Below are 25,717 nucleotides of genomic sequence, written 5' to 3'. Positions count from 1 at the left end.
ATCCCAGCAACATGAAACTGACTGCAACAATCATTTTCTTCCTAAATTAGTGTAAAAATAAATTGTAGCTCAAAAAAAAAAAAGCTGTTTTATGTAATTAGATTTACTGATGCTGCAGTCCATTAGATTGCTTTCTTTCTGGTGTAAGGTTCCATAGGGATGTTGTGGATGACAAGATTTCACTTTGGTTGGTTGCTGGTCCCCTAGTAGAGAATTCTGCAACCAGACATTACAGTCCTCCAGCTTCTCATGTAAGTGCTCATTCACTCCATAAATGGTTATTTAGTCCCTGTGGTATAGCAGATAACATTAACAAGACAGTGTCTGCATAGAGCTAGCATCCTAGTAGAGATAAACAGGTAACTAGAAGGAGGTACTCACAAAATCTAGTAATGCTGTGGAGAGTGTCTTAGAAGCTGGTATGCTCCTGCTGCTGCTTTTGCTTTCTGGATATGGTCACAAAGGTCTCACTGCAGGCACCATATCAGAGCTGAGACCCCAAGGTATGCAGAGTGAGTCAGAGGGCAGAGCTCATGTAAACCATTGGAAGCAGGAATGAGCTAATACCTTGTAGAAATAGGGAAAGTTTAATGAGTCCAGGCTATAACCAGTGTGATACAGGAAAGCAGAACAGTGAGAAGCCACCACAGCTTTGAAGTGAGGGATGGTCTGCAGTGAGGTAGTTTAGAACAGGCTGATAATCTGGATAAGAAGTTGATGGCAATGGAGGTAGTATATAAGATGGATTTTAAAAGCATAAATACTAAATAGGTGCTGTTATTGTTCCTGTTTTACAAAGGGAAAAAATGGAGTTCAAACAAGAGTTTGCTCTAATTTCACAACTAGGAAATGGTGAGTCTAGGATTGTATTAAATCTAGTTCTATTTCATTCATTCATTCTTTCTTTCTCTTTTTTTATTTTTTTGAGGTAGGGTCTCATTCTAGCCCAGGCTGATGTGGAATAATGCACTATGTAGTCTCAGGGTGGCCTTGAACTCAAGGCGATCCTCCTACCTCTGCCTCCCGATTTCTGTGATTAAAGGCATGTGCCACTATGCCTGGCTTCTCTCTTATTCTGTTTGTTTTAGAACCTTAATTCTTGGTGATAATGTTAAACATTTTGGCATATGTAAAGAAGAGACACATAATTTGACAAATAAATTACATAAAATGTGTATGTATGTGTGTACATTATATATATATATATATATATATATGCATATGCATGTAATTAGGTAGCAATCTTAATTTCAGAGGATAAGAATTTATCTCTTAAGAGATAGATATGTTTGGTTCCTGTAAAATCCACTGTGGAAAGGGTTAGGGTAATACTAAAAGGAAGGAAACTGGATTCGAAACTTGGAACTGTCTGTCTCCCCCAGGACTATTATCACAAATCTTTTTGCTGTTCTGCTTAATTAGCTTCTACAGTTGACAGGCTTTTACTTGAAGTTGGGAACACAACTGCCAGCTTTCAGGTTCTGACCCAAAGGGTTTATTTATTACCCTTATTATTTAAAAAAAAGAAGAAGAAGAAGAAGAAGCCTAAGAAGTTGACGAATTCTACTGCTGAATGAGAGTGCTGACCTTAGTATTTCCTAAGGGCATTCAGTTAGTCCTTAACCAAGCTAGTGAAGCCAAGAGAAATTAATTTTGAAAATAGCTTGTCATATATAGAATAAGTTAAATCCTGAATATCTTTGTGTGGTAAGGGGCCTGATTGTGGTAGAATCTTAAAATGGAGAATCCTAAGGTAATTGTTTTTCACTAAGTTCCAGTGGAGTAGAATTGTTGAATGCCACTAGAATAATCTACCATATTTCTTAGTTTACGTGTCTTGGGAATGCATTCATTCCACAAATGCTTATTAAGTACCTGCTATGTTGGTTTTTTTTTTGTTTTGTTTTGTTTTGTTTTGTTTTTTTTCAGACCTAGTCTTTGAAGCCTGTGTAGGCTTGGTATAGCAAAGGGTAAAACTTCAAGCACATTGATAGTTAAAGTGTTTCACCTTGCAGATCTCTGGGGAGAGATTGCTATGGATTTAGAGTTGTGTTCATCTCAGGCAAACAAATGCAGGAGTTGATGGCATATGGCAAAAAGGTTTTTTCTTCACAGAAGCTAGCAAATGGAGACAGAAAGGGAATACAAGGTGAGAGAGCTGGTTTATTACTGTCCTTTCCAATTCAAGATATGTTTTTCACATAACAAGTTATCTATTGAGGATCAACTATGTATATAGCACTTCGGTAAATGATGGGGAAGAAACATTAAAGAATTTAAATGGTCTCTGTCCTCAGGAAGTTCACTCATTTGAAATAAGGAGAGAATTATAGCAATCTCCCTTTTTTTCTTTTTGCCTAGTTAAAATATTTTCATAAAGAATATTTCAATACAATACACAGGTGCTGCAAACAGGTTCACATTGCTGGTAGAAATCACCCAACCAAGAGCAGCTTGTGGGAAAAAGAGGTTTATTTTGGCTTACACACTTGCGGGAAAGCTCCACAATGGCAGGGGAAAACGATGGCATGAGCAGAGGGTGGACATCACCCCTGGCCCACATAAGAGAGAGAGAGAGAAACAAACAAACTCTAGACACATGTACCACCTTGTGCATCTAACTTTACATGGGTACTGGGGAATCAAACCTTCATCCTTTGGCTTTGCCGGCAAGCACGTAAACTGCTGAGCCGTCTTTCCAACCCTCATAGCTATGTTTTTAAAGAGCTTTATAAGCTTTCAGAAGTAATTATTAGAAAAAATAGGATAGTGAGGCTCGGCCACCACACCTACCCTCCAGGTTCAACAATTGTCTTTGCTTCTTACTTGTTCCATCTCTTTTTTATTATTTTTATTTTTTTTTTGTTTTTTTGAGGTAGGGTCTCACTGTAGCCCAGGCTGACCTGGAATTCACTATGGAGTCTCAGTGTGGCCTTGAACTCACGGCGATCCTCCTACCTCTGCCTCCCGAGTGCTGGGATTAAAGGAGTGCACCACCACGCCCAGCTTCCATCCTTTTTTTTTTTCCCCCTCCCTACATGCTTCCTTTCCTTCCCATGCTCTAGCATTTAAAATTTATGGCAGTGTACTTTTTTCTTTTTTTTTTTTCTTTTTTTTTTTTTTTTTTTGGTTTTTCGAGGCAGGGTCTCACTCTGGCTCAGGCTGACCTGGAATTCACTATGTAGTCTCAGGGTGGCCTCGAACTCACGGCGATCCTCCTACCTCTGCCTCCCGAGTGCTGGGATTAATTCTTTTGTTGTTTTGAGGTAGGGTCTCGCTCTAACCCAAGCTTACCCGGCATTCACTATGCAGTCTCAGGGTGGCCTTGAACTGATGTCTATCCTACCTCTGCCTCCCAAGTGCTAGGATTAAAGGCGTATGTCATCACACCTGGCAGCATTGTACATTTTTATGTCATATAATTGTATAACATTATAGCATATATATACTTGAACCAGTCTTCAAATGATAACCAAAAATTTTCATTTCATTATTTATAGTTTATTTCTTACAAATGTTGTTTGCTGGAATATCCTTTTGTAGCAGACAGCTTCTGGTCACTGAGATGAACTTCCAGACCAGGCACAGTTATTGAGGTAGGGATTTATTGAAGCTTACAGATCCAGGGGAAGTTTCATATAGCAAAAGCTAACCCTGCTTTCATAGGTCCAAGTAGAGAGGATGAGAGAGAGAAAGCCATACCACCCTGCACACTTCAGGAATCCAATTCAGCATTTTGCATATCTTTATATTGGAATTTCAAATCCACCCCCATGTCTTAGGATTGGACTTTAAGTTCCACCCACTGACATTTCCTCTAGCCAGGTGGCTGTATATCTGATTTACAAACTGTAATAAAACACTGAATGTTGGAGCTATCTATTCAAACTACCACATTTCACCTTTGGCTCCCAATAGATTCATAACTATCTCACATTGTAAACTGTTTTCAGTCCAATTTAAAAGGTCTCTACAGTCTTTACCAACTTAAGATAGTTGTAAAGTCCCAAGTTGTAGGACCCTCAAAACGGGGACCCCATGCTCTGCCCGGATATGACGACACCCCAAATCACTCACGAGAAATGGTCTTGATGCAAACTGCAAGAGGATTTTTATTCTAAGCATGCTGGGGCCCACAGTCGTACACCATGCAGGGGTAGAGGACTGCAGAGCCCAAAATGCAGGAATGGGACAGTTTTTATAGGATTTCTAACAAAGCCTGTGCATTAAACCAATCATTTCTTAACATCAGGAGCCCACACGGTGCAAGCCGGTCAGTTTATGCCACTCCATAGTTTCTAAGCCAATTAGTTTAAATTACTCAAGCCCCTGCCCCGTGGACCAATCAGTTTCCTATGACCTCGGTGGTCAGCATTTGCACGGGTCCTTGGGTGGGGGTGACAAAGTGTGGTTTAAGGCAGGCTGCTATGGCTTACAGTGCGGGCTACTAAGGCTTATGGTGCGGGCTATTTACAGAAACCAAATAAGTGGTTTGCTCCATTACTCATTTCCCATCCTTGAGGGCTATCTCACGCCCTTCTGATATAATGAGAAGAGGGATTCTTTACTTACTTCCTAGCAGAGAGTAGGGCCTGGAATTTGAGGTATGCAGGGGCCCGCTTAAGCTCCTTTTGGAGCGTGATAGTATTTCTGGGCTTCTGGATTCTTGGGCCTTTCAAAGTCTTCTCTGAGATTTAAGATTATCACTTAGTTGTGAGTCCTGTAAAATCAAACAAGGTACATACCTTCAACATATAAAGAGTTTGCATTTCTTTCTTGTTCTGTTTAAATTTTATTTATTTATTTGCAAACAGAGAGAGAATGACCATGCCAGGGCCTCTAGCCAGTGCAAACGAACTCCAGGCACATCTGCATCTGTCTTACATGGGTTCTGGGAAATCAAGCCTGGAACCTTTGGCTTTGCAGGCAAGTGCCTTAACTGCTAAGCCCTCTCCAGCCCAAGCATTTGCATTTCTGTCTTTCCAGCGCCATCCTCCCCATTGTTTTAATGTAAAGCAGTTCAGCCATCTTCCTTAAGATTGCTAATGTGTTTGACAGTAGAAGCTTCAGTAACCTAAACCTAGTCTCAGTGCTTGTTATTTTAACTTGCTTGAGGTTTTCCAACTTAAAAATCTTAAATCTCGGGCTGGAGAGATGGCTTAGCGGTTAAGCGCTTGCCTGTGAAGCCTAAGGACCCCAGTTCGAGGCTCGGTTCCCCAGGTCCCATGTTAGCCAGATGCACAAGGGGGTGCACGCATCTGGAGTTCGTTGGCAGAGGCTGGTAGCCCTGGCGCGCCCATTCTCTCTCTCTTCCTCTATCTGTCTTTCTGTGTCTGTCGCTCTCAAATAAATAAATTAAAAAATTTTAAAAAAAATCTGAAATCTCTCAGTGTAATATCTTTAGCCAAACAAATCAGTCTATTACAAATTTTGCTTTGATTAAACTCTCTGGGCCTGGACAGCAGAACACAGTTAACCCTTATGCTAGTAGCCCAGTTCTTCCAAAATCCATTGCAGTATTTGCTTCCCCTTAGAAAGTTCATAAGCCAAGCCTCCAAGTTCATAAGTTGAGCCTCCAAATACAATTCTTGTTGCATTTAGTATTCTCAAACTCTCATCAGAACAGTTCATAAAACTCGGCTTACCACTCCGGAAGGTGTCTTCAGTTGGAAGTACCAAATCTATGCCCATTCCTCCAAAACAAAACTTCCAAAAGACCGAAATCTATAATGGTCAGATTCATCTCACCCCACTACTGGTACCAACTTCTATAGCAGACAGCTTCAGGCTCACTGAGATGACCTTCCAGATCAGGCACAGTTTTAGAAGAAGGGATTTATTGAAGCTTATAGATCCAGGGGAAGTTCCATAATAGCAGAAGAAGCTGGCCCTGCTTTCATAGGTCCAAGCAGAGAGAGAGAAAAAGCCACACCACGTTGCACACTTTAGGAATTCCAACTCAGTACTTTACATATCTTTAGATTGAAATTTCAACTCCACCCCCATATCTTAGCGCTGGACCTTAAGTTCTGCCCAGTGACATTTCTTCCAACCAGGTAGCTGCAGATCTGAATTACAAACTGTAATGTTATTGGGGTCCATCTGTTCAAACTACCATTCCTTATATGTCTGTTTCTTCTTAACATCTTTCTATATGCATCTTTTCCCCACACTTTAAATGTTCTTGAAATAGAATCTCCTGAAAAAGAGATTACTGAAGAAAGGGTATAATAATCCATATCCAAATTGCTACATAAAATATTCTTTCAAAATATTTACTTCTTTATTTAAAAATCAAAGTATTGCTGGATATGGTGATACACACCTTTAATCCCAGCACTTGGGAGGAAGACGTAGGAGGATTGCTGTGAGTTTGAGGCTATCCTGAGACTACATAGTGAATTCCAGGTCAGCCTGGGCTAGGGCAAGACCCTACCTTGAAAAACCAAAAAATAAAAATAAATCAAAGTATCATTATTTATTGCCCTTATTTTTCCTTTTTTTAAACTTTTTTTATTGACAACTTCTGTAACTGTCGACAATAAACCATGATAATTCACTCCCCCCACTTTTCCCTTGGCAAATCCCTTGGGCAAAAGTAAGACCCAGCCGGGCATGGTGGTGCACGCCTTTAATCCCAGCACTCGGGAGGCAGAAGTAGGAGGATCGCTGAGAGTTCGAGCCCACCCTAAGACTACAGAGAGAATTTCAGGTCAGCCTGAGCCAGAGTGAGACCCTACCTATTTAAAAAATTGGGCTGGAGAGATGGCTTAGTGGTTAAGACATTTGCTGTGAAGCCTAAAGACCCAAGTTCAATTTTCCAGGTCCCATGTAAGCCAGATGCACATGATAGTGCATGCATCTGGAGTTCATTTGCAATGCCTAGAGGCCTGGAGTGCCAATTCTCACACTCTCTCTCTCTTTGTCCCTTTCTCTGTCTCAAATAAATAAATAAATAAATAAATAAATAAATAAATAAATAAATAAAATTTTTTTTGAAGAATCAGGTGTAGTAGCATACACCTTTAATCTCAGCTCTCAGGAGGCAGAAGTAGGAGGATTGTGATGAGTTCAAAACCACCCTGAGACTTTCAGCTTGAAAAACTTAAAAATCTTCTTTTTTTTTTTTTTTTTCTCCAAAGTAGGGTCTCACTCTAGCTCAGGCTGACCTGGAATTCACTATGTAGTCTCAGGGTGGCCTCAAACTCACGGCAATCCTCCTAACTCTACCTCCTGAGTGCTAGGGGTAAAGGTGTGCACCACCACACCCAGCTTGAAAGAAAGTCTTTTAAAACCAACTTGTAATAAGTACTAACAAGCTTTCTAGCCTTCTTCAGTTTCTTTGAATCCCAGTAGTATCTACTGTTTCTACATTAGATTTATTAGAAAATTGTGGTCTGTTTTATAATGTTCTCAAGCCCAGCTTTTGCAAGGTATGGAGGCATAGCTTGGGCAGAGCAGTCTCTGCCCTTGTGTTGTTGACAGGGTGGTGATGGTGTATTTATTTCCACAGTTTTCATGAATTATGTGCATTTTTAGCTGTATAATTTTGTTCTTAGCTGGATTATAAAACCATAGAAAATATGAACCATGCTTTATTCAGTTCTGAACATGTAGTACTTTTTTTGAGAGTCTCATGTAGTTCAGGCTAGTCTTGAGTTTGCTGTGTAGCCAAGGATGGCCTTATGCTCCTGATTCCTTCACTTTCTCCTAAATGCTGGGCTTGCAGGCATTCTTCAGGGTTGGTTCTTCACAAGCGACCTTTCCTGGTGCTTTTCATCGATGTAGTTACCAAATTATGTGCAGCTTTGTTCATTATTTTGTCCGTTTAACTTCAACATCACACACAATAACATATATACAAATTAGGTTAATTATATATCTCTTGAACAAAAGTTTTATGAAATAGTCATTGTTACAAGGTATGATCTGCTTTTAGTTTATTGTTCTATGCCCTTTTAAAAAATGGCCACAAGTCAGTAAGCTGTCTTTACCACAATTTAAAACATACTTGTCTAGATGTTTGGAATCTGAAAAGTATGGACTACCACCAACAGGATAATGTTTGAGTGAAAGTTTTCACTGAAATAGAGAACAGATGACCCAATAAGTGTATTTAGATTGCACTTTCTGTTTGTTCTCTGCTAGTTACCTATGGTTAGGTGAGCCTGCTGTGGTCGTCATGCTGTCACTGCGGAAAGTAGGAGTGTTCAGTATACAAACTCCAGAGCCAGAATAGAGGTTCCTCAGCAAGTAAGGCAACAATCTGTCAGCTACTTCACTTGTATATTGTTTTTGTAGAACAGAAATCAGCTAGAAATTTGAAGAAGCATTTGGAAATGAAACTTACTAAGAAATTTGTAAACATTTCAAGAAGTAAAATGATTTGGGAGATTAAAAAAAAAATATTGCTTATTTATTTGAGAGAGAGATCGGGAATAAAAATGAATGGCATACCAGAGCCTCTAGCCACTGCAAACGAACTCCAGTTCCATATACCTCTTTGTGCATCTGGCTTACGTGGGTCCTGGAGAATTGAACCTAGGTCCTTAGGCTTCATAGGCATGCACCTTAACCACTAAGCCATCTCTCCAGCCCTGATTTGGGGGATTTTTGTTGTTTTTATTACTGGTTGTTTCTTTGTTGAGAAGTTTTACTATGTGGCCCACATGGCTTGGAATTGAAGATCCTCCTGTTTCAGCCTCCTAAGTCTTTAGATTGCACAGGCCTCTGCCAGTACACCCAGCAAGAAAGAAGAGGAGCCATGTAATAAATCTCCATTACCTAAATTTACACTCAGTTATTATTGATAGCATGTCAATTCTAAGAGTAATTTTTTCTCATGTGATTTATGTGCAGGGGCCAGGGGCAAGAATGAGCACACCAGGACCTTCAGCTGCTGTAAACGAACTCTAGATGCATGTGGATCTGGCTTACATTGATCCTGGGAAATCAAACCTGGGTCCTTTGGTTTCGCAGGCAAATGCCTTAACCTCTAAGCCATCTCTCCAGCCCTAAGAGTAATTTCTCCCAGAATTTTTTAAGAGGCACATAATTCTTTCCCTACCTAATATAGATAGATAATGTATTTTTCAGACGGTATCTTAGTCTTAGTGTACCTTGCTTCATTTCTCACATTTTATTTGGAGGATAAGGTATCTCTGTAACCTAACCAAGGCTTGCCTAGAACTCAAGATCCCACTGCTACTCAGCCTCCTAATTGCTAGGATTACACATGTCATGGCCTATTTTATTTGATCCCTACAAGAATAAGTAATTGCAAGACAATGAGGAAGCAGGGATATTGAAATTTTCTGCCCCTTTAAGGTTATTTTTCTGGTGGCCTCCTGGAACCCTTGACCCTTGTCATCTTACTTGAATTATTTCAACAGCCTCTTTTACCAATCCTACCATCACACTCCATGTTCCCTGCCTACTTCTATTACACTGACCTGTGACAGTGACTTAGATGACAACATAACAGAATCATAAACCATTGATCATCACCTGGTCCCATCCCACTTTTCAAAGTTATCTTCTCTTCTGCCTCTACTCTACAACCCTCACCTTTTTATCATTCCTATAATAAAAAGTCCATTTTAAGACTACTTATTTTTCAAAACTAGTTTAATTCAAGCCTGTAGCATTAGGCCTATAATCCCAGTTGTTCAGGAAGCTGAGGCAGGAGAATTGTGAGTTCAAGGACTGCCTGGGTTATAGAGTGAGTTCTAGGACAACCTGAGTAACTTAGTAAGAAAGACCCTATCTTTTAAAAATAAGAAAAAGGTGGCTGGGCATAGTGGTACATGCCTTTAATCCCAGCACTTGGGAGGTGGAGGTAGGAGGATCACCATGAGTTCAAGGCCACCAAGACTCCATAATGAATTCCAGGTCAGCCTGAGCTAGAGTGAAACCCTGCCTCGAAAAACCAAAAATAAAAAAATAAAATAAAAATAGGAGAAAAAGGGCTGGAGAGATGGCTTAGCGGTTAAGCACTTGCCTGTGAAGCCTAAGGACCCCGGTTTGAGGCTCAACTCCCCAGCACCCACGTTAGCCAGATGCACAAGGGGGTACAAGCATCTGGAGTTCGTTTGCAGTGGCTGGAAGCCCTGGCGTACCCATTCTCTCTGTCTACCTGCCTATTTCTGTATCTCTCTCTCTCTCTCTCTCTCTCTCTCTCAAATAAATAAATAAAAATAAAATATTTTTAAAAAAATAGGAGAAAAGGCTTTGGACTGTAGCTCAGTGGTAGAGCACTTGCCTAACGTGCAGGCCCTGGGTTCTATCTCTTTTTTTTTTTTTGGTTTTTTGAGGTAGGGTCTCACTCTGGTCCAGGCTGACCTGGAATTAACTCTGTCATCTCAGGGTGGCCTTGAACTCACGGCAATCCTCCTACCTCTGCCTCCCGAGTGCTGGGATTAAAGGCGTGCGCCACCACGCCCGGCTTCTGGGTTCTATCTCTAGCAGAAGAAAAAGAATTACATTTTAGATATCTTAGAGATACATAGTTCAAGGCCCCTGTTTCTCAGTTAGCAGTGTCTTCCTGAACAAGTACTACATCTTATGATTTGTTTTTAAGAATGTCTTTAGTGGGCTGGCGAGATGGCTTAATGGTTAAGGTGCTTGCCTGTAAAGCCAAAGGACCTCGGTTTGATTTCCCAGGATCCAAGTAAGCCAGATGCACAAGGTGGCACATGCATCTGGAGTTCATTTGCAGTGGCAGAAAGCCCTTCCATCTCTATTCTCTCTCTCCCCTTCAAATAAATAAATAAAGCCGGGCGTGGTGGCGCACGCCTTTAATCCCAGCACTCCGGAGGCAGAGGTAGGAGGATCGCCGTGAGTTCAAGGCCACCCTGAGATGACAGAGTTAATTCCAGGTCAACCTGGACCAGAGTGAGACCCTACCTCGAAAAACCAAAAAAAAAAAAATAATAATAATAAATAAATAAATAAATAAATAAAAATAACTTTAAAAAAATGTATTTGGTGCTCTCTTAGGATATGCATCTGACAATGGATTGTTTCGCGAAAGTGCTGGTCCTCTTAGAATCCAATTCCAATACAGGCTGTCTATATCCAGGCATTAACCAAATTTTTTTTTCTTTTCATTTTTGTATGTTTTAATTTTTCCTCCCTTCTCGAGACTGGAATTTTAAAGAGAGTCCAAGTTCTATAGTTATTCCATTAGAACAAATATATATATATGGCTAGTGTAGAATAACTGTCTTCAGTATCCTATATTAAAGGTAAGTAAAGTCTGTTAACACACCTTTTGTCTTGTTGAACAATATAATTTTAATTCATGAATGGAAATAGATTTGTGCTATAAATTTTATAGTGCCATTGATCAACTTTTGGTATATTTCAGCTCATGGAATGCTGTGTAAATGCCCTAGTGACCTCATTTAAAGAGACCATCTTAGCAGAATGTCAAGGCATGATCAAGCGAAATGAAACTGAAAGTAGGTAAAAGCTCCATCACAGGAAAGTATCATATAGGAGTATTTCTTTTAACACAGAAGTACTATAAAGGATTTTCAAACCTAAAATATAAACATTTACCTCCTTTCCATATTAGTAAGTGCGGGAGTAAAAATTTTTTTCTCCAAAATTAGCACTCTGCATTTAAAGGCACTTTAAGTTGCAAGCATGTAATAGAATTTTATATTGGGCTTTTGTGTGGAATTTTTTGTTGAATCTTTTATCTTTATTTGCATTTAAAGTAGGTTTGTTTCTTTGTTTTTCTGAGGCAGGGTCTCACTCTGAGTGCTGAGATTACAGGTGTACACCACCACATTTGGCAACGTATTGCATAGTAGTCCTATTCCCTTTGGGTTATACTGTTATATTAGTGTTTTATTTTTAATGTTTTTATTTATTTGCAAGAAGAGATTGAGATTGAGTATGGGCACACCGAGGCCTCCTGCCACTACAAATAAACTCAAGATGCATGCGCCACTCTGCATCCATCTTTCAGTGTATGCTAAGGAACCAAACTCAGGCCATAAGGTCTTGTAAAAAACTGTCCTTTACTGCTCAGCCATTTCTCCGACTCTTTCTCCCCCCCCCCCCAGGTAGGTTCTCATTCTGTAGCCCAGGCTGACCTGTAATTCACTAATTCACTATGTAGTCTCAGAGTGGCCTCGAACTCACGGTGATCCTCCTACCTCTGCCTCCTGAGTCCTGGGATTAAAGGCATGAACCACCATACCTGGCTATAATTTATCTTTATTTATTTTTTAAAAATATTTTTATAGATTTACTTGTTGAGAGAATATGAGTATATCAGGGGCTCTTACCTCTGCAAATGAACTCCGGATGCATGCACTACTTAGTGCATCTGACTTTACGTGGGTACTGGGCAATGGAACCCAGGTTGTTTAGGCTTTGCAGGAAAGCACCTTAACTGCTAAGGCATCTCTCCAGCCTCTACAATTAATATTTCTAGCTCCAACTAATATTTTTCTGAACTCTTGCTGCCATAGATGTAAATCAGAGAGAAAGTTAATTCTAATAGATAAAATAATTGCACATGTTCTCTTCCTTTAGAGTTACATTTAATGTTTTCATTGATGGACAAAGTTCCTAATGGGATCGAGCCAATGTTGAAAGACTTGGAGGAGCATATCATTAGTGCTGGCCTGGCTGATATGGTAGCTGCTGCAGAAACTATTACTACTGTAAGTTTTCTTCAATGGCAATGGTTAATATACATCAGAATTATTTTTAAAATGCAGGATTATGTATTTTAAGTAATTGAAACAGCAGTATTATAATGCCACCTTTCTGGATTTTTTTTTAATTTTAAAAAGCCCCCAATTTTAAAACTATAGTGGTGCATGCCCTTAATCCCAGCATTTGGTAGGCTGAGGTAGAAGGATCACTGTGAGTTCAAGGCTACCCTGAGAATACATAGTTAATACCAGGTCAGCCTGAGCTAGAGTAAGATCCTACCTTGAAAAAGAAAATTCATTTCTCAATTTTTGTATTATTTTGCCTCTCAAAAACTGAAATGTAAAACATTTTGTTTCCAGGACTCCGAAAAATATGTTGAGCAATTACTTACACTATTTAATAGATTTAGTAAACTTGTCAAAGAAGCTTTTCAAGATGATCCACGATTTCTTACTGCAAGAGATAAGGTATATATATTTAGTTGACATTTTGTGTTAAAGGTATTACTGTTACAATTTACTTTCAATAAGTAGTTGCATCATCCTGTTACATTGAAAACTAAAATTTTTGCAAGTGGACAACAGCTGTGTTTATTACATTCATTTTGGTTGCTTTTGTAAAAAGTGGTTATCTTTGAAACCTAGAATTTAACTAGAACGTTGCTCCCCTTTTCATTGTTCCAAGAACATTCTGCTTCTGAATACTATTGATTACTAAATTCCTTTTCCTTGTCCTTCTAAGACCCATCTCCATGTACCTTCCTTGGAATTTCATGACACACTACTTCCCTCCCAGGTCATCCCAGCAGAGCTGATTTTGAGAGTTATATCCATATTCACCTTTGTTTTCAGGGAAACATTTGCTCAGCAGCATTTGCATCGCATCTTCTCTCTAGCGTAGCATAAAAATAATGAACATAGCTGGGCATGGTACCATATGCCTTTAATCCCAGCACTTGAGAGGCACAGGATCATTGTGAGTTTAAGGCCAGCCTGGAGCTACAGAGTTCCAGATCTGCCTGAGCTAGAGAGAGACCCTACCTCAAAAAAACAAAGAGATGTTGAGTTAGATAATTCTCTTGGCATTTAGCACAAAGGGATTGAAAGAAATGTACATTCATTACCTAAAGATAGGCAAAGTCCTGTGCCATTTTTTTAGTACGTGAAAAGTAGCATCATGCTTTTTAGATAGAGACTACAGAAAAAGTAGAAAGGGGGAAAGATTGATATAGGAATGAGAAGAGGGAATTCTTACCACTACAGCTTTCTTTTTTTTTCCTTAATATTTTATTTATTTGCACAGAGAGAGAGAGAGAGAATGAGTGTGCCAGGGCCTCCAGCCACTGCAAATGAACTCCAGATGTATGCACCACCTTGTGCATCTGGCTCACATGGTTACTGGGGAATTGAACCTGGGCCCTTAGGCTTTGCAGGCAAGTGCCTTAACTGCTAAGCCACTTCTAGCCCCACTACAGATTTCTTAATAAAACAGGAAGGAAGCTGGGCATGGTAGCACATACCTTTAATCCCAACACTCTGGAGGCAGAGGTAGGAGGATCACTGAGAGTTCAAAGCCATCCAGAAACTACATAGTGAATTCCAGGTCAGCCTGAGCTAAAACTAGACCCTGCCTCAAAAAACAAAACAAAAAAATAAATAAAACAGGATGAAGACCCAGCATGTGTCAAGGCTGTATACAGAGAAGAAAATGTGGAGATTTGAGGAGAAAGGAGATGGTACAGAAATGTTTAGAAAAAGAGACTAGGGGCTGTAGAGATGGCTCAGTAGCTAAAGGCAATTGCTTGCAAAGACTCATGTCCCAGGTTTAATTTTCAGAGTACCCACATAATGCCAGATGCACAAAGTGGTGTAATCATTCATCTGGAGTTCAATTTTCAGTATTACAAGGCCTTGGTACATTTTCTCTTTCTCTGAATCCTGTTAGTGTGAACTAAACAGTGCAAAAAAAAAAAAAAAAAAAGCCTAATGTTACATGATCATATAGTATTGCAACAGGTTTAGGGTCTTTGTCTAGATTCTCTAGTTTGAAGAAAATTAATGGAAAAATTGAAATTGGAAAGTGAATTTTGTGCTAAAAGGGAAAATACTTCTTTTCTCTCTTTCTCCCCTATCTCCAGAAAAGAAACTGGACATTGCAATAGTCAGATAGCATTAACCTTCACTTGAGAATATTAATAATCATAACCTGTTCAAATCTAGGTAGACCGTTAAAAATGAAATGGAAGAAGCCAGGCATAGTGGCACACGCCTTTAATCCCAGCATTTGGGAGACAGAGGGAGGAGGATCACCATGAGTTCAAGGCCATCCTGAGACTATAGTGATTTTCAGGTCACCTTGGGCTAGAATGAAACAAAACAAAACAAAGAAAAGAAATGGAGGGCTAGAGAGGCCTGCAAAGCCTAAGGACCTGTTTGACTCTCCAGGTCCCCTGTAAGCCAGATAAACAGTGACATAAGCACACAAGGTCACACACATGCACACAAGATGGCACACACATCTGAAGTTCAAGTGCGGTGGCTGGATGCCCTGGCACTCCTATTCTCTCTTTCTTTCTTTTATTTTTTTTTTTAAAAAAAGGCCAGTCTGTTGGGTTTGCCTCAAAAAGAGAAAGAGAGAAAGAGAAAAGAGAACAGAAGAGAAAGAAGAAAGAGAAATGGAGCCAAGCACAGATGTAGGAGGATCACTGCATTCTAGGCCACCTTGAGGCTACATAGTGAATCCCAGGTCTTCCTGGGCTAGAGGGAGACCCTATCTGAAAAGAGAGAGGGAAAGAGAGGTTATCAATAATTGTAGCTGTGCTGGGCGTGGTGGCGCACACCTTAATCCCAGCACTTGGGAGGCCGTGGTAGGAGGATTGCTTTGAGTTCAAGGCCACCCTGAGACTCCATAGTGAATTCCTGGTAGCCTGGGTTAGAGTGGGACCCTACCTCAAAAAACCATGAAAAAAAAAAAAAGATTGTAGTTGGGCTGAATATATAATTCAATAATAAAATACAGAGCCTTAAATTCAAATCTCAACATCATAAAAAATAAACCAAAAGGGGGAAAAAATCCCTGATTTATATTTGATGTGCTTTAGAACATATAATTTTGTCAACATGTTTTAAATATTTAAAATAATGCTTATTCTATATCAAATTATTTTTTATAGGCATATAAAGCAGTTGTTAATGATGCTACCATATTTAAACTTGAGTTACCTTTGAAGCAGAAAGGGTAAGCTTTTTAAAACTGTATTTTAAAAATACTGCAATATGGGGCTGTATTACATGTTACCAGGCCTGCAAAGTTTCCCTATTAAGGTTGGGGTTTTTGTTGTTTTAGGTTGTGTTTTAATTTTTGAGGCAGGATAGAATCTCTCTACATAGCTCAGGCTGACTTTAAACTTATTCTCCTGTCCTCCCCACCTCCAAGTGCTGGGATTATTGTTTTTTTCAAGTAAAAGCATTGTTTTGTTCATAATCAGTCCCTATTTTACAAAACATTTATAGAAAAATCTGAAAATTAAAATTTGTGAAATATTAATAAAACTTTTAGCCAGCTGTGGTGGCACAGCCTTTAAGCCCAGCACTTGGGAGGCTGAGTCAGAAGGATCACTGAATTTGAAGCCAGCCTGAGCTACAGAGTGACTTCCAGGTCAACCTAGGATAGAGTAAGACTCTGTCTCCAAAAAAAAAGAAAGAAATTGTTAAATTTAGCCTGGTGTTATGGCTTATATTACAATCCCCACACTTGGGAGGCTGAGGTGGGAGAATTGCTGTGAATTTAAGGCCAGTCTGGGTTATATAGTGATATCCTGGCCAACCTAGGCTACAGTGTCAGACTGTATATTTTAAATTACAATTTATTTATTTATTTTTAAGAGCGACAGGTAGAGAGAGAAAGAGGCAGAGAGAGAGAATGGATGTGTCAGGGCCTCCAGCCTCTGCATACGAACTCCAGACACATGCGCCCCCTTGTGCATCTGGCTAACATGGGTCCTGGGGAATTGAGCCTTGAACCAGAGTCCTTAGGCTTCACAGGCAAGTGCTTAACCAATAAGCCATCTCTCCAGCCCTATTTTAAAATTTAATGCAACATAAGCACAGAAGCCAGGCGTGGTGGTGCACACCTTTAATCCCAGCACTTGGAAGGCAGAAGTAAAGGATCGCCATGAGTTCAAGACCACCCTGAGAATACAGAGTGAATTCCAGGTCATTCTGGGCTAGAGTGAGACTCTACCTTGGGAGGAAAAAGATTTCTTCTGTGAAGTTGTAAAGTTAGGACAGAAGAGATGGCTCAGGGGCATTTGCTGTGCAAGCAAGCATGAGGGTAACTTTGTACTTTGCAATTTAGATAGCTCAGAACTTGAAAAATAACACTTAAGTTTTGTATGCAGAAAATTTAGCATGCTTAAGAAGTAAATGAGGGCTGGGGAGATGGCTTAGTGGTCAAGGCATTTACCTGCAAAGCCAAAGGACCTCAGTTCCCCAGGACCCACATAAGCCAGATGCACAAGGTGGCTCATGCGTCTACAGTTTGTTGCAGTAGCTGGAAGCCCTAGTGTGCCCATTCTCTCCCCCCCCCTCAAATAATAAAATAAAAATATTTTTTAATGCTGGGCGTGGTGGCACATGCCTTTAATCCCAGCACTCTGGAGGCAGAGGTCCATATGCAGGTCAGCCTGGGCTAGAGTGAGACCCTGCCTCAAAAAAAATTTTTTTTTAATTAAATGAATGCATGACATTTCGGCAGGAAAATACACTGATACGACATTTTCGGAAGAAAAGTGAAGTATTGATACAAATTCCTCATTGCTAAGATAAATTTGTTCACATCACAGTTTTTAAGAAATATTTTTATTTGAGAGAGAGAAAGGAAGAGGGAGTGAGTTTGGGTTTACCAGGGCCTCTTGCAGTTATAAACAAATGCCAGATGGCATATGCATCTGTCTTTATGTGGGTACTAGGGAATCAAATCCCAGTCTGGCTAGCTTGGCAAAGCAAGAGCCTTTGACCTGTGAGCCAGCTCCCAGACTTGTATAAAGTTTTGTTTGTTTGTTTGTTTTGTATTTGACAGACAAAGGGGGTGGAGAATGAATGGGGACGCCAGGGCCTCCAGCCACTGCAAATGAACTCCAGATGAGTGTGTTCCCTTGTGCATTTCGCTAATGTGGGTCCTGGGGAATCAGACCTGGGTCCTTTGGCTTTGCAGGCAAACGCCTTAATTGCTAAGCCATCCCTCCAGCCCTTGTGTAAAGTTTTTATTAATGAATAATGAAGATATTTCAGAGAGAGAGAGTGTGTGTGTGTGTATGAATTAAGACAGTTTTTTTAAAGTATTTTAGCAGGTATCTGAATAAAATGTTTTAAAGATCATTGGCCAGGCCTGCATTAGTAAGACAAACAGGTACCAGAGGGAAAATTAAAGGAGGTTCTTCCTGTCAGGATTCTGTATGCTTAGGGTTGGCACCAAATACTGAGGTTGAAGCACTTTATTAAATTAGGTATTTCCACACAGCTTGCTCACATCAGTCTCAACCCTGGTCATCAGATGATGCAGCATAACAATTCTTTTTTGTTGTTGAGTATTAGAAATTCACCTGTGAAACACTGCCAAATATCAACCATTTTCCATCAGCTGCTTTTGCTTTTTAGAGTGGGATTGAAAACTCAGCCTGAATCAAAATGCCCTGAGTTGCTTGCCAATTACTGTGATATGTTGCTGAGAAAAACGCCTTTAAGCAAAAAACTAACTTCTGAAGAGATTGAAGCAAAGCTTAAAGAAGTGGTAAGATTTTTGGATTTTGGATTTTTTTTTTTTTTAATAAGTACAGAGGGCTGGAGAGAGGGCTTAGCAGTTAAAGCACTTGCCTGCAGAACCAAAGAACTCAGGTTCAATTCCCCAGGACCCACATAAGCCAGATGTATAAGGTGGCACATGCATCTGGAGTTCATTTGCACTGGCTGGAGGCCCTGGTACATCCATTCTCCCCTCGCCCATCTCTCTCACAAATGAATAAATGAATAAATAAAAGTGAATTATTATTTTTTTTTTTTCTTTGTTTTTCGAGGTAGGGTCTCACTCTGGCTCAGGCTGACCTGGAATTCACTATGTAGTCTCAGGGTGGCCTCGAACTCTCGGCGATCCTCCTACCTCTGCCTCCCGAGTGCTGGGATTAAAGGCGTGTGCCACCACGCCCGCTGTGAATTATTTTTAAAAATATAAAGATTTAGTCTTCCAGGAGGTAAGATGTAGAGTTCCATCCAAAGCAATGCCTTCTCCAACAAAGGAAGAATGGAGATATTCCTGGGGAACCTTACACATTCACACAGGACAGCACTTTAAGGGAGTGTACTTTCCTAAGCATGTTCAGTTTAAGGCCCCACTCCCAAGAAGAAAACATGGTAGGTATATTTTTAGGCATACCTATCTTGAGTCATGGAACATAGGTTTGAAAGGTTAAAGTGGGGGTGGGGCAGCAGGACCACATGCAGGCCTGCTCAACTTGTCAAAGGGTAGTCCACAGGAACTTTAATGGACATGCTGCACTGTTCTCCAAGTAGTTTTTTCGTGGTTGTTGTTTGGTTGGTTGGTTTGATTTGTTTTGGGTTTTTTTTTGCGGGGGGGGGGGGATCTCAATAATTTTTTTTTTAAGCCCAGGGTGATGATTAATTTTAGAAAAAAAAATTTCAGAAATATAAAGAAGAAAGTTGGATAAAGGCTGGGCATGGTGGCACACACCATTAATCTCAACACTCAGAAAGCCGCTGTGGAAGGATCACCATGAGTTCGAGGCCATGCTGAGACTCTGTAATGAATTCCAGATCCACCTGGACTAGACAGAGACCCTACCTCAAAAAACCAGAAAAAGAAAAAGAAAGTTGGGAAATAATAGTAGCATTCAGTATTGTAACATTCATATTAAACCTAAAAAAAAACTGGCTTATTAGTGGAACTAAAAGATTATTTAATGAAAATAATCAAATCATGCTAACTTGAAATAGTATGTCAAAACTGGCTTTTTGTTTGTGGTGAGTACATTTTTGAGCCTCTATCTCTTTATGCTTATATAATTTTTTAAAAATATTTATTTACTTTAGAAAGAATGGGTGCACCAGGGCCTCTATCCACTGTAAATGAGCTCCAGATGCATGCACCACCTTGTTCATCTGCCTTACCTAGGTACTGGCGAATCAAAACTAGGTCCTTAGGTTTTTCAAGCAAGCGACTTAACAGCTAAGCCAGCTCTCCAACCCAGTATTTTTTAATTTTGACACTCAGAGGTATGGAAAGGTTTAAAATGAGAGAGATGCTAAGAATATAAATAAACTGAAAGTGTTTTCTTTGCAGCTCTTGGTACTTAAGTATGTTCAAAACAAAGATGTTTTTATGAGATATCACAAAGCTCATTTGACCCGACGTCTTATATTAGACATCTCTGCTGATAGTGAAATTGAAGAAAATATGGTAGAATGGCTAAGAGTAAGTAAAAAAAAAAAAAAATTAATATATAGTTTTCTGATGTAGAAGACGATTTCATATGTGTGGCTAAATAATACATTTTGGTGTTAATGTCAAAGAAATAGGGCTTATTTTATAGTAACATAGGATCAAACTTATGAATTACAGTAATAAAAAGTATGTTTTTTTCTGTTTCTGGTTTGTTTGTTTGTTTGTTTGTTTGTTTTCGAGGGAGAATCTTGCTCTAGCCCAGGCTGATCTGGAATTCACTAGGTGCTCTCAGGGTGGCCTTGAACTCATGGCAGTCCTCCTACCTCTGCCTCCCGAGGAGTGTTGGGATTAAAGGCGTGCGCCACCACACCCAGCTTCTTTTTTGTTTTTTATTAAGAATTTTAATACATGACAGCTGGGTGTGGTGGCGCACGCCTTTAATCCCAACACCACTCGGGAGGCAGAGGTAGGAGGATCCTTCTAATTTCAAGACCACCCTGAGACTCCATAGTGAATTCCAGGTCAGCCTGGGCTAGAACGAGACCCTACCTTGAAAACCCAAAAAAAAAAGAATTTTAATACATGAACATGCTGTTATGTGATCATAATCTGAATTACCCTACTTAGTTTATAAGAATTTAATTTAATAAGTACCAGACTACAAATACTCCAATAAATTTGGGGTTTAAATTTTTGTTTTAATGTTTTATTCTTTATTTGAGAGAGAAAGAGGCAGGAGAGAGAGAATGGGCACACCAAGGCCTTTAGCCACTGCAATTCAGCTTCATATGCATGCACCACCCTGTACATCTGCCTTACATGGGTCCTGGAGAATTGAACCTGGGTCTTTTGGCCTTGCGGGCAAGTGCTTTAACCACTAAGCTATATCTCCAGCCCCTTCCTCCTTTTTGTGGTTTTTATTTATTTGAGAGCCACAGAGAAAAAGGCAGAGAGAGAAAGAGAATGGGCACACCAGGGCCTCTAACCACTGCAAACAAACTCCAAATGCATGTGCCACCTTGTGCATCTGGCTTATGTGGGTCCTGGGGAATCAAGCCTCAAACTGAGGTCTTCAGGCTTCACCACCAAGTACTTAACCACTAAGCCATCTCTCCAGCCCCCCCCCTTTTTTGGGGGGGGTTTCAAGGTAGGGTCTCACTCACTCTAACCCAGGCTGACCTAGAATTCACTATGGAGTCTCAGGGTGGCCTTGAACTCTCAGCAATCCTCCTATCTCTGTTCCTCCACCCCCCTCCCGCCCCCCAGTGCTGGGATTAAAGGCATGCGCCACCACACCCAGCTTTATTTTATTTTATTTTTTTAGTTTTTTAAGGTAGGTTTCCAATATGGCCCAGGTTGACCTGCAATTCATTATGTAGACTCAGAGTGGCTTCAAACTCATGGCGATCCTCCTACCTCTGACTCCTGAGTGCTGGGATTAAAGGGATGCACCACCACACCTGGTGCCAATAACAATAATTTTTAAAAATATTTGACGCAAGTGCAAAATGTTGCACATGTGCACAAGGGGGGGGCATGTGTGTAGAGTTTGTTTGTAGTGGCTGAAGGCCCTGGCATACCCATTCTCTCCCTCTCTTCTCTCTCTTATGAAGGAAAGACAGAGAGAGAGAGAGAAAGGAAGGAAGGAAGGAAGAATATTCTAATAAAGGAAGGAATATTTTTATTAAAGTGTCTAAGGTGGAGCTGGGAATGTTGCTGAGTGGTAGAGCACTTACCTAGCATGCACAAGGCCCTGCACTCAATCACACAATTTTCTGGGGTTTTTTTCCTAGTTGTATGCCAGATTACATATCTGTTATCTCTTCTGTCTTTGCTTTTTATAGGAAGTTGGTATGCCAGCAGATTATGTAAATAAGCTTGCTCGAATGTTTCAGGACATAAAAGTATCTGAAGATTTGAACCAAGCTTTTAAAGAAATGCACAAAAATAATAAGTTGGCTTTACCAGGTATTACTTTATAATTATATATATAAGTGAATGTTTTCAAACTTTTAAAAAGTATATCTTTGTTTTATAGTAACAAAAAATAAACATCAGTTGTAATAAATCCAGAGTTGTTATGAAATTCACATTCCTTAGTGATACTTGTCAAAAAGGAATTAGATTTATGAATACTTACTTTGAAATAAAAAGGGCCCTTTTGACAAAACAGTCTTTATTTTTCACCAAATTTAACCTGTATTAGTTTCAAAGTTTATTCATTGTCAAGATTATTTATGTTTTATGTTTTCTGATTTTCTTACCTAAAGCTGATTCTGTTAATATAAAAATTCTGAATGCGGGTGCATGGTCTAGAAGCTCTGAGAAAGTCTTTGTCTCACTTCCTACTGAACTGGAGGATTTGATACCTGAAGTAGAAGAATTTTACAAAAAAAATCATAGTGGTAGAAAATTACATTGGCATCATCTCATGTCAAATGGAATTGTAAGTAAATGTTGTTTCACATGGGCTATTAACTTAGGTACTAGCAGAAGGACTCAAAAAATGTTTAACAAAATAGTGATTTTGCCTGCAGTCTTACATGTAAAAATTTGAGCAGTAATAGAGGATCTGTTCCATAAAGTTTTCAGGAACAAATCTTGAAGTTACACTATCATACTTTTTCATTGTATTTCCCTTGTCTAGAATCCCCTCTGATCCTACATCTTATCTTGCTGCCTGCCAAAGGGAAGGGAAAGGAGGTTAACTTTGCTTTAGGAGCAACTTTTTTCTTTCTCCCCCCTCCCATTTTTCAGTGTGCATGTATGCATGCTTACATACCCAACTGTTAATGTGGGTACTGGGGATTGGGCTCATGTCCTTCTGCTTACATAACAGGTACTCTTACCTACTGAGCCATCACACCATCTTCCCAGTCCCCACTTAAGAGCAACTTCCAAATGTTTTATCATCATTTCTTCTTGTAATGCATTGATCAGAATGTATACCCATCGCCACATTTTGATACAGAGAAAACTGGAGGTTACTAAAGTCTGCCAAATTTTTCATTACCATGAAAGAAAGAAACAATAGGGTTGGACGACAGCTAGCAGTCTTTTTCATTGGGAATTTTACATAGCATAGGAACTGGGAAGATGTTTCAGTAGTTAAAGGCACTTGCTTGCAAAACCTTCTGACCTTTGTTCAGTTCCCAAGCCATCCCTGTAAGCCTGATACAGAAAGCAACACAAGTATCTGGTATTCATTTGCACATGCAAACAAAATTTTAATTCTGTTTTATCTGTCATAGATAACATTTAAGAATGAAGTAGGTCAATATGATCTGGAGGTCACTACGTTTCAGCTGGCTGTGTTGTTTGCATGGAACCAAAGACCTAGAGAGAAAATCAGCTTTGAAAATCTCAAGCTTGCTACCGAACTCCCTGATGCTGAACTTCGAAGGACCTTATGGGTTTGTTTGTTGGTTTTTTTTTGTTTGTTTTAATTGTGTCCTGTCACATAGCTGGAAACATGTGATTGGTTTGTAATAATTGGATTTTTGAGGGTGTTGGGGATCAAATCCAGGGCCTTATACACATCAGGCATGGACTGTACTACTGACCTACTCCTCCTGTCAATTTGTGAGTAATGGCACTCTCAAAATGACTTAACCAAGAAAAGAGCACCAATAAGGTATTTTAAAAACCAAAGGGACCTAGAGAGATGGCTCAGCAGTTAAGGCACTTGCCTGCAATACCTAAGGATCTGGGTTCAATTCCCCAGTGTCCATGTAAAATCAGATGCATAAAGATGCATCTAGAGTTTGCTTGCAGTGGCTAGAGGCCCTGGTGCACCTGTTCATTCATTCATTCATTCATTTGATCTCATTGCAAATAAATAAAAATATTTTAACAAAGGGTGGTGCTGGAGAGATTGCTTAGTGGTTAAGGCACTTGCCTGTCAAGTTCGATTCCACAGACCCCATGTAAGCCATATGCACAAGGCACCGCGTGTGTTTGGAGTTCTTTTGCAGTGGCTGGAAATCCTGAAATCCCTCCATTCTCTCTATCTGCTCTTCTTTATTTTGGTTGGATGTTCAAGGTGCCGTCTCATCTAGCCCAGGCTGATCTGGAATACTCACAGCAATCCTCCTACCTCTGCTGTTGGGATTAAAGGCATGTGCCACTACATCTGGCTTACAATTAAGTTTTATTCTAAAAGTATATTCAAATACCTTATGATAACCAACAAATCTAAGAGTTAGAAAACATAGTTCTTTTGAGGATTTGCAAAGTGCACTCATTAGCTTCTTTCCCCTATGTTATAAGCTTATTATTGTAAGTTTTGGGATAATTTTCTGTGGAGGAAAATCTGATATTTAAGTGGCAGGTGGTATTTATTATGTTCATGTGACCAATCTTTTTTTTTTTTTTTTTTTTTTTTTTTTTTTTTGATTTTTGGTTTTTGGTTTTTTAAGGTAGGGTTTCCCTTTAGCCCAGGGTGACCTGGAATTCACTATGTAGTCTAAGGGTGGCCTCAAATTCACAGCGATACTCCTACCTCTGCCTCCTGAATGCTGGGATTAAAGGCGTGCGCCACCACACCCAGTCTCCTTTTATTATTTTCACTGATGCGTGCATGAATGTACTACATAATACTTTGAACTGTAAATTTGTGTCTAGACTTCTTTGTTCCAAACATTGGGGAGTTGATGTTAATAATTCATACTGCTAATAGGTGCTAATTGTTTGTCTTTCTATTCTTCTTAGTCTTTAGTAGCTTTTCCCAAGCTCAAACGGCAAGTTTTGTTATACGAACCTCAAGTCAACTCACCCAAGGACTTTACAGAAGGTACCCTCTTCTCAGTGAACCAGGAATTCAGTTTAATGTAAGGTTTATGTTGGTTGATTCAAATTAACAAATGCCATGTTTGAATTTTAGTGCTTTGTTTTTAGTAAAATAATTATTTTACTTATAATATTAAAAACAATAATTGATATATAATCAATCTAAGTTCATACCATTTTGCTTTTTATTAAAAACATTAGCCAGATATGGTGGCACACACCTTTAGTCCCTGCACTTGGGAGGCAGAGGTAGGAGGATTGCCATGAATTTGAGGCCACCCTGAGACTACCTAGTGAATTCGAGGTCAGCCTAGGCTAGAACAAGACTCTACCTCAAAAAAACAGCATTAGGAGCCAAAAGGCACTGTGTGCCCAGAGGCACTCTAAAACAGCTTTACTCAAGTTTTTTTTTTTTTTTCCTGACAATCCAGACAGTATTGAAAAAAATACTCATACAGCTTTAATTTTTTCCCTAGCAATATACATCATATTGTTATTACAAGAATGTTGTTACTTGTCAACAGAGCTCTGTTGTGTTTGGGAGAATCTGAATCTTTTCTTAAAAAAAAAAAAAAAACTTTTTATTTTTATTTATTTGACACAGAAAGTGGGGGAGGGGGGAATGGGCGCAAATGAACTCCAACTCCAGACGTGTGCGCTCACCAGTGCATCCTGCTAACATGGGTCTTTTGGCTTTGCAGGCAAATGCCTCAACCACTGAGCCATCTCTCCAGCCCTTCTTTAAAGACAGCGCCACTAATTAGTCCAGGATGGCCTTTAATTCGAGGTCTTCCTACCT

The 25,717-nt window shown here is 39.7% G+C and overlaps 1 protein-coding gene across 2 annotated transcripts in view; it reads left to right on the top strand.

Annotated features, from left to right (window-relative positions):
• Nucleotides 1-25,717, top strand: part of Cul5 (cullin 5) — a 78,796-nt gene that overhangs the window by 47,146 nt on the left and 5,933 nt on the right. Inside the window, exons 8-17 of one of the 2 annotated variants that reach the window (XM_045145423.1) lie at nucleotides 11,369-11,462; nucleotides 12,550-12,680; nucleotides 13,035-13,142; nucleotides 15,848-15,912; nucleotides 18,333-18,465; nucleotides 20,029-20,160; nucleotides 21,975-22,098; nucleotides 22,401-22,576; nucleotides 23,382-23,543; nucleotides 24,841-24,959. In XM_045145423.1, the coding sequence (XP_045001358.1) occupies nucleotides 11,369-11,462; nucleotides 12,550-12,680; nucleotides 13,035-13,142; nucleotides 15,848-15,912; nucleotides 18,333-18,465; nucleotides 20,029-20,160; nucleotides 21,975-22,098; nucleotides 22,401-22,576; nucleotides 23,382-23,543; nucleotides 24,841-24,959 (1,244 nt within the window). The remainder of the gene's footprint in view (nucleotides 1-11,368; nucleotides 11,463-12,549; nucleotides 12,681-13,034; nucleotides 13,143-15,847; nucleotides 15,913-18,332; nucleotides 18,466-20,028; nucleotides 20,161-21,974; nucleotides 22,099-22,400; nucleotides 22,577-23,381; nucleotides 23,544-24,840; nucleotides 24,960-25,717) is intronic. The other variant, XM_045145424.1, reaches the window with a different exon arrangement.

This window comes from Jaculus jaculus, chromosome 3, assembly GCF_020740685.1.
Source record: "Jaculus jaculus isolate mJacJac1 chromosome 3, mJacJac1.mat.Y.cur, whole genome shotgun sequence".
In the NCBI taxonomy this organism is placed as follows: Eukaryota; Metazoa; Chordata; class Mammalia; order Rodentia; family Dipodidae; genus Jaculus; species Jaculus jaculus.
The sequence above is the reverse complement of the archived record's forward strand: the minus strand, read 5'-3'. Positions and strand labels throughout refer to the sequence as shown.